At 34.8% G+C, this 13,089-nt stretch overlaps 3 protein-coding genes across 3 annotated transcripts; 1 reads left to right on the forward strand and 2 right to left on the reverse strand.

Annotated features, from left to right (window-relative positions):
• Nucleotides 1-53: 53 nt before the first annotated feature.
• Nucleotides 54-5,932, reverse strand: LOC123691702 (tudor domain-containing protein 3). The gene is made up of 7 exons (XM_045636226.1): nucleotides 5,590-5,932; nucleotides 5,423-5,507; nucleotides 4,944-5,334; nucleotides 4,683-4,858; nucleotides 3,367-4,593; nucleotides 3,159-3,273; nucleotides 54-2,679 (listed from the first exon to the last, which is right to left on the reverse strand). The coding sequence occupies exons 1-7, from the start codon at nucleotides 5,622-5,624 to the stop codon at nucleotides 2,627-2,629; spliced, it is 2,082 nt and encodes a 693-aa protein (XP_045492182.1). The 5' UTR covers nucleotides 5,625-5,932; the 3' UTR covers nucleotides 54-2,626.
• A 3,354-nt stretch (nucleotides 5,933-9,286) lies between these two features.
• On the forward strand, nucleotides 9,287-10,180 carry LOC123692184 (copper transport protein ATOX1). Its single transcript, XM_045636898.1, has 2 exons — nucleotides 9,287-9,549; nucleotides 9,642-10,180. The coding sequence occupies exons 1-2, from the start codon at nucleotides 9,541-9,543 to the stop codon at nucleotides 9,849-9,851; spliced, it is 219 nt and encodes a 72-aa protein (XP_045492854.1). The 5' UTR covers nucleotides 9,287-9,540; the 3' UTR covers nucleotides 9,852-10,180.
• On the reverse strand, nucleotides 10,175-13,032 carry LOC123692185 (POC1 centriolar protein homolog A). The gene is made up of 6 exons (XM_045636900.1): nucleotides 12,529-13,032; nucleotides 12,235-12,456; nucleotides 11,753-12,078; nucleotides 11,534-11,618; nucleotides 11,331-11,450; nucleotides 10,175-10,884 (listed from the first exon to the last, which is right to left on the reverse strand). Exons 1-6 carry the CDS (start codon nucleotides 12,664-12,666, stop codon nucleotides 10,213-10,215), a joined length of 1,563 nt encoding a protein of 520 aa, XP_045492856.1. The 5' UTR covers nucleotides 12,667-13,032; the 3' UTR covers nucleotides 10,175-10,212.
• Between the last annotated feature and the right edge of the window lie 57 nt (nucleotides 13,033-13,089).

Raw genomic sequence — 13,089 nt, forward strand, 5'->3', positions numbered from 1 at the left:
ATATTTAGGTAGAGTTCCTTACAAATTGCCACATGGTTTAATAAAACAAAGTCTATTGATGAAATTCTTTTTATTAGCTTTTGTTAATAAACTGTTACTCCAACATAAAATTAGTACAAATGTATAGAAAGCATATTTCACCCTACACATACAATGAGCTCTGCTTTACATCGGAAAATAATTGAGCTTTGGTTTACAGTAGAAACTTTAAAAGTAATCTTTACAAATAAGTAGATTTATTAGCTTTCACTACTCGTTTAGGAGGCTCGTTATGTATAAATGTACTTGCATTAGAAATGCCAAGGTGTACGAGTAGAGATCGCTAGAAGCAATAAATAAATATATTCATTAGAGTAATAAACGTACAACCCGCACGTACACACTTATCCAGTACGTGTGATTTCGCGTACGACATAATAATTTATACACTGAATAAAGTAAAAAACACTTCAAACTATATTCCGAAGTTAATCGAAAAATTAATATACACACTTTGCGCTAGAATACAACAAAATACACTTATATAAGCTAAAACTACGACGACTGGTTATAGAATCAATTAATTAATGTAGGAGTACACCTAATTAGATCTTATCTGATTAAAATTCATCACACGAGGTGAGCCTATAATGTGTAGCTTCCATATCAAATGCAAATCATTCAAATGTTACAGCTTTCTTCACATTAATTATTATTGTTAATCTACGTCGTATTACAAATTTAACAATGTTTGTGTTACCGATAATCATTAATTTCGTTTATACACTTACACTTGACCATTTTTGATATAACTATTTGAAATTAAAAACATACATTAATTCAAAAAGCACTGTGACCGAGACCCTCGTTAATTATGTTCCAGGAACATAATAAAATACCATACCAGAAGCAAAATAAACTGAAATTTAAAAATTTAATATTTCTTTATTCAACTTCTTTTAGAAGCGCTTTTATTATTCTACTAAACGGATAAATACGAGATAACTAGAAAAATCTATCCATTATCACCATTACACAAAACCATAACAATTTACATAGTTTTCAACGTCTAACACCAGTAACACCTAATGAGCAATAATTACATACCTACAAAATTTTTCAACCAAATTAAAGGTAACACAAACATTATTCGCTTAATACTTTACTTAACACACATAAATGTTATAGTGCCATATTCAATGGTTTATCTGGTACAACATTAATATTAAATTGACATCGACATCACGTATAAAAAGCTTTAACGGAAGCTACACAATACCTACAATTTTGTTTCGAGTATGAAAAATGAAGTTTGCCGTAACTATAGCAGAGAAAGTTTAAAATATTTTTGGAGGCGAACATTAAAGTTTTTAATTCGAGGTTAAACTGAAATAGATATTTAAGTAATTCTTTTATTCATAACAAATGAAGAAATGCTACAGCAAACTTCTATTTCAACTCACAAGTCAATATCGCGCCAAAATTATGGACGCGCCTGAAATTTTAAGCAGTTCGATTCATTTAATATTAGTTTTTAATTCGTCCCAGCATTATTCCACTAGACTAGTAGTGAAGTTATTATCGTACAAATTGTTACTATTTCGTTGGTTTAGTCTGTATTACCTTGCTACCTTCGATGGAATTTCACAAACGATCAAATTAAATCTTATTGGAAATAAATATGTGGACCGTGGACGAAAGGTCATTATTATTTTTGTATTAATTGTAGGGTCAGTTGTTGCTGGGTTTTTAGTGTCGTTGACATTAAGAAAATTCGACCAAAGGTATCAAGGGGAAAGGAACATGAACCAACTCGGAACTAAGGTTCCAGTCTTGTATCTATCTACGGACATCTCGTATTTTGCGAGAACTGACTCTCTATACCTTTGATAACATATTGAGTTAAAATCCTGATGCTTTCTGTTCTTTAACTGTGTAAGGATCCGTACCTCAAAGGTAAATGGGAACCTTTTCATGTACAATGACCAACATTTAATGGTACGCATTATATTCATTTTTATTTCATTATATGAAACTGGAAGACATCCAACATAGAATACTTCCACAAAGGAATCCCATTAGTTCAACTTGTATGAGCATTTATTAGAAAGACTTTTGTGAAATAAGTAACTTAAAATCGGAAACGGAAGTGTTTTGGAAGCTTTTTTTCAAAAATAGCCACATTTTCGAGTAAATTAGTACATAAAAGACTAGCCGCATAGAAAGCTGCCAAACAACACCGATTGAAAGTCGTTTTGGTCACTGAATATTCATATCATTCTAAGCGTCATTTCTACACGGCCAGCAGTACATCACAAAAAAAAACAAAAATATTCAACTAAAAATGGCTGAGATCCCAAGAGTCGTTCTCGAGCAAAACGTCACGTTCATAGTTCCACGTCGCGACGAACATCGCGATGCGTTCTGGATCGTTCCAATAGTCGATCTGGTGCCGGTCAATGTGCAGCGCTAGCGGGGCCAGCGGGTAGAGGGGCGCGAGGGGGGCCGGCGGGGGCAGGGGGGCGAGGGGGGTTGCTGGCGGTAGGGGGGTGAGGGGGAGACATGGTGGTCAGCTGGTGGCGAGCGCGGGGTCTCGCGGGGGGTTGAGGGCGGCGGGGGCGCGGGCCCGCGGCGCCGCCCCGCGCCACTAGGGCCGCCGCGCGGGGAACACGCCGCGCGACGCGTAGCCGCCCGACGTCGCTGATGCACAAATGTTTATTGTTATACATAATGTGTGAGCCTCGTGTTCATGGTAAACAATTGATGGACAACAGCAGTTTAAAAATGTTGCTTCCAAATGTTAAAATTTTGATGCTCCATAGAAGAGAATATTTTAATGTGCATCCTCAACTGTGCAAAGTACAGTGTTGATAGCAGCATGTTGACACCAACTCTTCAATGAGTTAATTCAAATCTCTTGTTAAACAAATGTCTACCACAAATAAGTACGAATGAGGCTTGGAGAATTATTTGTTGTAATAATGTTACTTTAAGTTTATTTTTAACATGTATTTGTTGCTGTTCTAGAAGTTAATCTTGCAATATAATATGACTTGAAATAATGACCTGATATTAAATTATTTTGTGTAAGTTCAAAATTGATTTCAATATATAAAAACATTTGGTTTATTACCAATGTTTCTATGTAACTTTATTTATATATAAATTTTTAGACTTACCTTGGTTTGGATAAGGCAAGCAGTTGGACTTGAGGACTTCTTCGTGATTACCATATGCACAAAATTTGACTACTACAGTATTGGCTGATATACCAGTTATCTCAGCTTCATAAAACTGCAAATAGAAACAGATAATATAAAAAACGTATCACACTAATACAAAACTTATGCATATTATAAAAAGATAACAAGTAAATAAATAACTTACATTATTATCTTCCCAATATAGTGCCAAGCAGCGATCCCCAACTTTCCAATTAATATCAGCTACACCTAACATCGCACGGGCTTGTTCATTAACAGCTGCATTTTGAAACCCGAGCAATGAGCCTGGTAAAAACGGACCTCCCGTTCGCAATGTATTATACTCTTGTGGCCTTCCACCATAACCGTATTGTCGACCATTGTAACCTCCTTGCATATTCGCCATATAATTTACATTTGGATACATAGCATTTTGAGGTGGTTGATCCACATAACCATTGGGTTGCTGTCGACGCTGATATGACTGATCCTGATACTTTGGCACATCATTATTTCGCCTATATTGTTGGGAATCTTGTACATTCTGGTTGTGATGATAAGGCTGTTTAGGATAAGATTGCTCTTGTGTTTGGTAAGTGTGTGGAGAAGGTGTTTCTTCATTGGGACGTTGCTGATTTATAAGATTCATATTAGCTGTTGCTTCTACTAAATTGTCTATCCCTTGGATGTTATTATTTTGATAAGGTTGCTGGTTCTGTTGTTGCATTTTACTATCATTATTATAATTTCTATCATTTCTCCTATTATTGTATTGGTTATGGGGTTGATTGTTATATGAATTTTTATAGCCATATTGGTTGTTTGAGTGTTGTTTATTCATTTCCTCAAATTTCTTTTGGAATCTAGGTGGAGTCTCTACTTGGGTTTGATATTTCCGTTCATCTCGGTGCGATGGATGGTTGTCATTATAATGACCTCTGTTGTCTGATCGATGTCGAGAGCCGTCATGCCTTGTGCCTTGATTTCGAGGATTCTGGCGGGTATTATTTCTGTCTCTACTCCCATAATTTCTTTCGCGGTTTTCTTCATATGGAGCATTGTTTTCACTGCGGTTGTTTCTGTCACGTTGTCTATCTGGAACATTAGGAAGTTTGTCCTCCAAAAAGTCAAAGAGGGACACTTTTCCAGAGGGTTTCACTGGTATAACATCCTCATCATTGTTATTATCTTTGTCTTTATTTCGCCCTTTTCGTTTTGGTGGTTCAGATTCTTTTGGCTTTTCTTTATTACGATTTTCTGAATTGTCTCGCTTTTGCAATATTCTAAGTGCTCGATCTACATTATTCTTAGTGTATTTTAAAGCATTTTCAGCCTGTTCTTCAGTAAATCCAGCATCAACAATCTTCTGTACATTTGCATCAAGTAATGGTTTTGTTCCACCTCCGAATACCTTAAAAATAATTCGAAAATAATTTCGATTAATAAAAATATTTAACAGAGTAGAAAAATGTGTGAAATAAAAATTTGAACTAAACTTACCTTCTTTACACCAGATAACCGTTGTGCTTCAGCTATAGCTCCTTTTCTTTGAGCCTCAAACTCTGGGTTGTCTTGCTTAGCTGCTTCTTGTAGGCTTTTAAATTGTTTTTCCAATGGGTTAGCTTCTAACCTTTGACCAAATGGAATCCACGGTGGAGGACCGGCATCAACACCACCTACAAAAAAATGAAGGAGATAAAAAAATATGTATTATAAACCATTGCAGAGCTAACCTCAAAAATACTAATAAACAATATTTACCTCGAGTATGTTTAGCAAGGCTTCTATTTAATTCCCATTTTTCAATCATATGAGATACCTTTCCTCCTAGGACTGTGACCACATTGGGAGACAACCAGATAACATTATGGTATATTTCTAGACCTTCACATTTCAACAGTATTTTAGTGCCTGGTGGAGTATTTATTGTTAAATTAGGAATAGGATTTATTTCTAACGCAGCACATGTTGATTTGCCATCATGCAATATCAACTTCAACATGCGAGGAGCAGATGTTGATTCCTCATTAGCTTTAGGAGCAGATACATTCCTAACTTTCTGTATCTGAATTACAACAGGGCTCTCTAATTTGGATGGATCTTTTAAAAAATCTTCAGGGAAAGCTGCATCGCCTATATCCCTCAAATCGTACTGCAAATAAAAAAAACATTAATAAATTAGCTTATAGCTGGCTTTATTTCCAGCTCTTTTAAATGAATATGAATCTCGAAACACTCACATCTAATGCTTTTTTACTTAGAAGCTGTACATCCTGTATTTTTCCATTTTCACTGATAGTGTCCACACCTTCGTCACTCAGGTACCTGTAAGAATCACGAATTTGTTAGTATATGTTAAAATTGTGAAGTCCAATTGGTGTATCATTCATTGGTAGATTCTACTCACCAGCCCAGCTCTTTGAGACTTTCTTTGAGCGACATACTGAGATTTGCATTTAAATTTAATGATAAAATTTTTGGATATCACTGAAAAAGCGGCTGCAGATACCTAGCCAGGGAATGTATTTCACAGCTAACTAGAATCCACATAATAGTGATTCCAGATGTCGATCTCAATTTAACCAATTTGTCAAACTTAAAGGCCCTACTCACGGTTCAACACAACCAACAATCTGCTGAAACAATTTGTTGCAGTCGCGATTGAGCGTTCTCTACTCACGATTCATCCAACCCTCAATCTGATGACCAGTGTTGCCAACTCAGTGGAATTTCCACTAGATCTGGGTGGTTTAGCTGATTAGCTTGACCCCCATTTAGCGGACAAATATTGGTTTTAGTGGCTGGTGGATTTTCCTAGTGGTTTAGATGAGTTCAATTAGTGGTAAGGTACGACATTCAACCACTAGGAAGATTTATTTTGTGTCATGTTGTTTCAACGAACATTCGGGAATTCTCCGTTGTTTGTCTATTTCTTGAATATTTTTGATTATAAACTTTATTACTATTGATATAAAGTATGATTTGATGATTCAAAAGGTTATATGTTTATTCTGTATTTGTGTACAAAAACAATAATTGTCAGTACCTACGTATTGGCAACGCTTTACGCTGCGGCCGCGGCGGGTAGCTTCTAGCTTGACGTATTTTAATTAATTTTGTGAAGTAATATGGTTTTACATTAAATATGCCCAAACCACAATGCACACCAAAATTTCTATCACAGAAATTTATTCTTCACATAGGTACTGAAACTCTAGAAGAAGCAGATTTTTCTAGATGATCTTTAAATGTAACAAAAATAAAAATAATTGGTTGCCTGTAAAGTCGGTATACGGGCGAAAGTTTTACGTGACAACGACTTTTTATGTCTGTCTCTCTCGCTCTTAGGCGGGCTAACCATGCCCGCGTGCCTCTTTCGGTGACTCATCGTAACGTTACCGAGCGTTACACTTTTTCATAAGTGACTCCCAGCCGCAACGCGGCTGCGCGATTGAGCCGAGATTGCACGGTTCCCAACTTAGGGGTTTTCCCCCCAGATTTAGGGGGTAAATAAGTGAGATAGGAATTTTTTAGGGGTCTGAAATTTTTAGGGGTATTTTTAGGGATTTTTTTTTGACTGTTTAATATTTTTAAATTGATAATTACATAACTAGTTTTAATATTTATTTCTTGACCTAGCGACTCATAGCGACATCCAGTACGTAATTAAATAAAATTTTGCAAAGCATCATGATGGTCCGATTTACATTAAATCGAAATGGTGGATCTTGTACAACATATTTTAATCCATCCAATAAAATGTTAAATTTATTCAACATGTATGATTTCAAAAACGCTGAATCTTCAGATGAAGACGAAATATTTTATGTATTAAATAACTTGTAATAAAAAGACTTTTGAAACATATTACAGCATATTATTTCTAAATCATCATGAATTTATATTTGTATGTTTTTTTAGGGGGACAACTGAATAATTTAGGCGTTTTTAGGAGTTTTTGACACAAACTTTAGGGATAAATATTTTTGAGAGTTGGTAACACTGCGAGATTGGAGCAATCACAATACTCACGTTCCAACACGCACACAATCTGCTGAGACAAGTTGTCGGGTTGCTTCCGCGCCGATCCAATACACAACATGTTGGGTTACGCCCCCAACGTGCCCTCAACTATACTATTCACGACACAATCTGTCAGCTCACTGCAGATTGTGTCAGCAGATTGTTACTGAAATTGAATCGTGAGTAGGCTACTTTAATCTGAATTCTGAGTACAGATTAACAATTATATTTCTAAAACATAATATTAGAAAGGTTTATTGAAAAAAAAATTATGTTTTTATTTTTCCACATAAATAAGATTAATTATATAAAAAAAATCATAAATTGAATATATACACTTCCGAAAAAATGTCTGAGGGTACTGCAGACAGCAGAATCATTCATCATTGTATAGGTCAATGACCTACAGCTACACTATATTAAAAAAATAGGTATTCAAATATCAGATATTTGAATATTCTAATCATGGTCATTATTTATATTTTAGTGTTAATACGAAAATGTATTTAAAAATTCTCGGAATAAGAATTTCACAGACATTACATCAACGGGACTTTTAAACTGTAAAGGTGGGTACAGACTGGTGAAACGTAACATGAAATTTAAAATTCTGCCTTTCATTGCATGTTCGCTGCAAGCGTGGACGCATAGCGCGCTCATACCGCGCATTCACCACGAACCTCCCGCGTTCGTGTTCCTTGCCCCTTTGTGTTCGTTCGAAAAACCGACAAATCACGGATCGCTTCGCGCGCGGCTTGTAAATGTGTGTACAGACTGGTGAAACGTAACATGAAATGTATAATTCTGCCTTTCATTGTATGTTCGCTGCAAGCGTGGACGCATAGCGCGCTCTTAACGCGCATTCACTACGAACCTCCCGCGTTCGTGTTCCTTGCCCCTTTGTGTTCGTTCGAAAAACCGACAAATCACGGATCGCTCCGCGCGCGGCTTGTAATGCTAGTAGCATGCGCGTGGAATGCACATTTCGCGCGCACAAGACGTCCAAACTTTCATGATACATTGCAGCAATGTGTAGTACGGTGAATTCTTTCATTGCATGTTATGTTCCACCTGTCTGTACCCACCATAATATTCTCTATCTACGCTACGAGCGACGCGACGGGACTAGGTACTATGATTTCTTGATTTGACATCGGTATTATAGGGTATATAGGTATTGGTAGGTATTATAAATGTCCACAGGGGGCCTACCGCTAAAATAACAATCATAATATGGGTACGTTTTGTTGAGTTCACAAAATAATATTACTTTATTTGATAGCGGGAGCTTTTAAAACATAATAGGTAAACTAATTGCAACAAAACTAGTGTCTGGCGAACATGTGGCTTTTTATTTCGAAAATTTATATGGCAATAATTAAACTGTTTAGACTCTATGGATAAATAGTTATAAAGTAGCCTACTCACGATTCAATTTCAGTAACAATCTGTTGACACAATCTGCAGCGAGCTGACAGATTGTGTCGTGAATAGTATAGTTGAGGGCACGTTGGGGGCGTAACCCAACATGTTGTGTATTGGATCGGCGCGGAAGCAACCCGACAAATTGTCTCAGCAGATTGTGTGCGTGTTGAAACGTGAGTATTGTGATTGCTCCAATCTCGGCTCAATCGCGCTGCGCAGTAATCGCAAAATGGCGGTTTTGAGATAAACGCGGGAAAGACATTTTTACATATTTGAGGAAGATGTTTATATTTTATAGCCGTTTATACTTTATAGCCCTTGAAATCTATCAATAAAATTGGAAAAAATACAAGCTTTACAAAGATAATTATCTTATATTTCATAAATTAGTATATCCACTAATAATGCGTATTATTGCGTTGAGGTTTAGCATCAGGCCAGGCATCAACGTGACGTGCACACGTTGTGGCAAGCAATCGCGGAATGAAATTGTATCAGCAGATTGAGGGTTGGATGAATCGTGAGTAGAGAACGCTCAATCGCGACTTCAACAAATTGTGTCAGCAGATTGTGGGTTGTGTTGAACCGTGAGTAGGGCCTTTTAGTTTCTCTGTCTACGTTTGCTATGGATAGTGGATACATTATCTATGTTGATCTATGTAGTATGTAATATAAACCGATAATGTTATATTGTTGTGTATAGTTTTTGTCAACGTGTATTATCTTGCGATAAAGTTCAACACCCTTCATAAATTACGATTTTTGTGTGATAAGAGGATCAATATATTCTTGATATACTTCAATTTGAGAAAGCAATTCATGATTGAAACCGAGCAAAGCCGGGGTAAAATTGTATAAACTTGTATAAAATTTTACGAAAATACTACATCCTTTTGCTATTTATCTCATCATGTCGTCGGTAAGCAAATGATTAGAAGAAATTAAGTTATTAATCATGAAAATCATGCATAAATTCATACATACAATAATTAAATAATGGTCTTTTTTAAGGTGCACATTTTCAATGTTGAAATGACATGCGAGGGTTGCTCTGGGGCAGTTGAAAGAGTTCTTAATAGATTAAAAGGTCAAGGAGTTGAGGACATATCAATAAGTTTACCTGAGCAGAAAGTATTGGTTACTTCTACACTAACTGCAGACCAACTTCTCGAAGTTATCAAGAAAACTGGAAAGAAGACAGAATATGTTGGAAAACAGTAATTTAAAATTAGTCTCTTTACATAATAAACTAAGGCAGGTTAAAAATGTGATGTTATTATGTGTCAATATATTATTATTATTTTAATGTTATGTTGTAAATATTGCATAGCTAATCATATTTGCAGGAGTTTTGCATTCTTATCGGTTTTTAATGAGTCATGGAGAGTTACACAATAAAGTTTTTTTATGTTGTTATATTTAACAATTATTATGTTTAGTTTAAGTGTAAATGTAAATTTTATAAAATTGATGTCTCAAAGACTATATAACCATAGTGTCTATACAGTATTTTCTACATACATATATAAATAATATACATTTTGTTCAAATATATATTTTTATTTATTGAAACAAAATCTATCTATCCACTTCTTCCAATAGCACCCTCAATGGTATTTAATCTCAAATCAACAAGATCCACTGCCTCATGAAGTGCATTTAAATGATCAACAATTGCATTTACAGTTGGTAGTACATCTCCACAGTCACATTCTTTGAACTCGTCTGTCCCACAAGTGTATGTTCTGTTGAGCTTCTTAACTCTTTTCAATGAAGGCTCAGTATTTTTTATATTGTGTTCATTAAGTACTTTAAAGCCACTGTTAATTGGAAAGCTTCTTTTTCTTCCCACCCACTCTATCGTACCACTTGTGTAGCAAACATCATTGTCACCTAATTTAATCATACCAAAAATGCTATTTTCATTAATTGCATCAGCTGACTTATTTACAATTGATGGAATCGTATAAGTGGTTCTAGTAGGTGGTAATCGTGGGATGTGGCTGGCATGTCCTACATTGTTTGAACATTCATTTGATTCCTTTATTTGAGATCCTGTATCCTGTCTTCCAGTGTTATCTTGAGAATTCAATAATTCTGCTTGACTAGGATTTTCTACCAAAGTACTGTGAGCATTAGGTCCGTGTATATCACTAACCACTGTTTCCATAGTGTCATTAAAATCATCCAAATGTGAAAAAGTAGTAACAGGGTACTTATTGCTGTGATAGCATTGATACCATATCTTCGCTCCCTGCTTTACATATTAAGAAATGTTTATATAGACTTTCTAATTAGATCACAACTGTCTTGAAATTCAAGTTTTTTGAATGCTAGGTTGTACTTTGTTTGCACTGTGCTGAGTGTACATGCCTGTATTATAATAATAAATTAAAATTTCGAAAAACTACTTACAATAATCTATAATTTTTACACTACATTACATATCTTAAGTCTATATTAGTTATCTTTTACTGATAACCTGACTTTTCCCTTTAGATGTAGTGGTTATTTTAGAATTTTGTGATTTTGGAGTGAGCATAGAATTATGTTCAACATTTTCTTTAATATCACTAGCCAATTGCGTAAAGTTGGTTTTCCAGAGGAACACCTGAAAATATTGTTTTTAATTATTGTTATTAAGAATTGACTCATAAATAAATGAATATTTATACATAAAATATTAATTTAAATATTTACTAGCTTATCCTCTCCTGCTGATGCAAATCCATTGCCACTTGGTGAAAAATTAACAGCATTAACTGAACCGGTGTGTCCACTTAAAGTAAACAGTGGATGTCCCTCCAGGAGATCTAATATCTGAAAGGAAAATATAACAAACACATAAGGCATTTGATGATTTGACTTAAAAAACAGATAAAGATTAACATATTTTTGTTTACCTTCATTGTTCCATCTTTGCTTGCAGTTAAAATATAACTGCCACTAGGATGAAAACAAAGTTGATTGACTGAATCACTGTGAATGCTGAAATTATAAATTCTTATTAGTTTTAATGAAATTAAATAAAAAAAATCACATAGCAAGTGTCTTGTGTACAAATTTTTGATACATAAAAGAAGAATCCTCTTTTCATTTTTATAACACAGACTGATATTTACCTATAATATTGCACTAGAGTATGTGTTCTTACATCATAAAGTTTAATATTGCCTTGTGTGGTGCCAACTGTGACATAGCAACTAGAAGGATGCCACGCTAAATACATCCCATGGCCTTTTTGGTCCTTATAAGTATGAATACATTCTCCAGTCTCAGGATTCCAAAGTTTTGTCGTTTTATCATCTGAACATGAAGCAATGATAGATCCATCTTGAGACATAATAGCTCGTCTCACCCAGTTAGTATGACCAACAAGTGATGCTAGGAATTTGTACTTGTCACTGGACCAGAGCTTTATTATTTTATCATCTGATGCTGTTATTATCTAGAAATACAAGGAAAAAATGATGTTCTTTATTCTACCATAGGAACTATTCTGTGCCACATTTTATTCACAATGTAATGCACTACACATTTCTATGTATATCATCTATTTTCAAATTTATTATAAGATATGTAAAGTATGTATAAATATATTTACCTTACTACCATCAGGACTATATTGAACTGAGCGAACAGTTTGCGAGTGTGCCTTAAACATTCCTGTACTCCCAGTTACTGTAGGCACCCAAAGCCTTACAGTTTTATCACGAGATGCTGAGGCCATATACTTTCCAGATGGAGAAAATGTTACATCCGTCACCGCTTCATCATGTCCTAGGAAACGATAACTTCGGCCACTTTTACCAGACAGATCCCATAGCTAAGAAACATATATATTTCTTAAATATTTCAGAAAAATGGCAGTATTTTTTAAATATTATTTTTCACTTACTAAAACGCTGTTGTCTGTTGAACTACTCGCTATTTTTTGTTCATTAGGACTATAAAATAAAGCTGTGATAGTATTACGGTGACCCTTTAAATGTTTTTCTAAACACGGATCCAGGCAAGTGAATGTATCACATTCCATGATAAAAAAAATATCTTACAAGATTTCAATCACTCAATAATATTATCAAAAATAACAATTCGCTACATACAATAAAATTGTCGTGTAAATCGAAGAACTGAAAACAATGTAAGTTAAATCGTTTGAAAATTGAAAACATTTGTATCTTCACCAGTTTGAATCACATTTGAATTCAAAACAAAAACCATAGACCACAGAGACTAATCTTTTTTCTTCTGAGCATCTGAGTGCAATTTCCTCAGGCAATTTCAAATGAAAACCAGCGCCCTAAGTAAAACGATAAATGTATCATAAATCAATACACTACTTTTTGAGCCATATCAAGCATTTAAATAATATATACACAAACTTATTTACTTCTTATTTAGGTACTTGGGATAGATACACAAAATATATCTCGAATAGATCTTCACGATTTGAAAT

The sequence above is a fragment of the Colias croceus genome, chromosome 5, assembly GCF_905220415.1.
Source record: "Colias croceus chromosome 5, ilColCroc2.1".
Taxonomy (NCBI): domain Eukaryota; kingdom Metazoa; phylum Arthropoda; class Insecta; order Lepidoptera; family Pieridae; genus Colias; species Colias croceus.

What these genes read in the sequence shown, in the direction of transcription:
- LOC123691702 (XM_045636226.1), bottom strand. Translation starts at nt 5,624, where the DNA reads ATGTCGCTCAAAGAAAGTCTCAAAGAGCTGGGCTG. An exon ending in CCTTGCTAAACATACTCGAG is followed by an intron (nt 4,859 to 4,943) that starts GTAAATATTGTT and finishes ATTTTTTTGTAG; the next exon opens with GTGGTGTTGATGCCGGTCCT. An exon ending in CTTGCCTTATCCAAACCAAG is followed by an intron (nt 2,680 to 3,158) that starts GTAAGTCTAAAA and finishes TTTGTGCATCAG; the next exon opens with CGACGTCGGGCGGCTACGCG.
- LOC123692185 (XM_045636900.1), bottom strand. Translation starts at nt 12,666, where the DNA reads ATGGAATGTGATACATTCACTTGCCTGGATCCGTGTTTAGAAAAACAT. An exon ending in CAACAGACAACAGCGTTTTA is followed by an intron (nt 12,457 to 12,528) that starts GTAAGTGAAAAA and finishes TATGTTTCTTAG; the next exon opens with CTATGGGATCTGTCTGGTAA. An exon ending in ATAGTCCTGATGGTAGTAAG is followed by an intron (nt 12,079 to 12,234) that starts GTAAATATATTT and finishes TTGTATTTCTAG; the next exon opens with ATAATAACAGCATCAGATGA.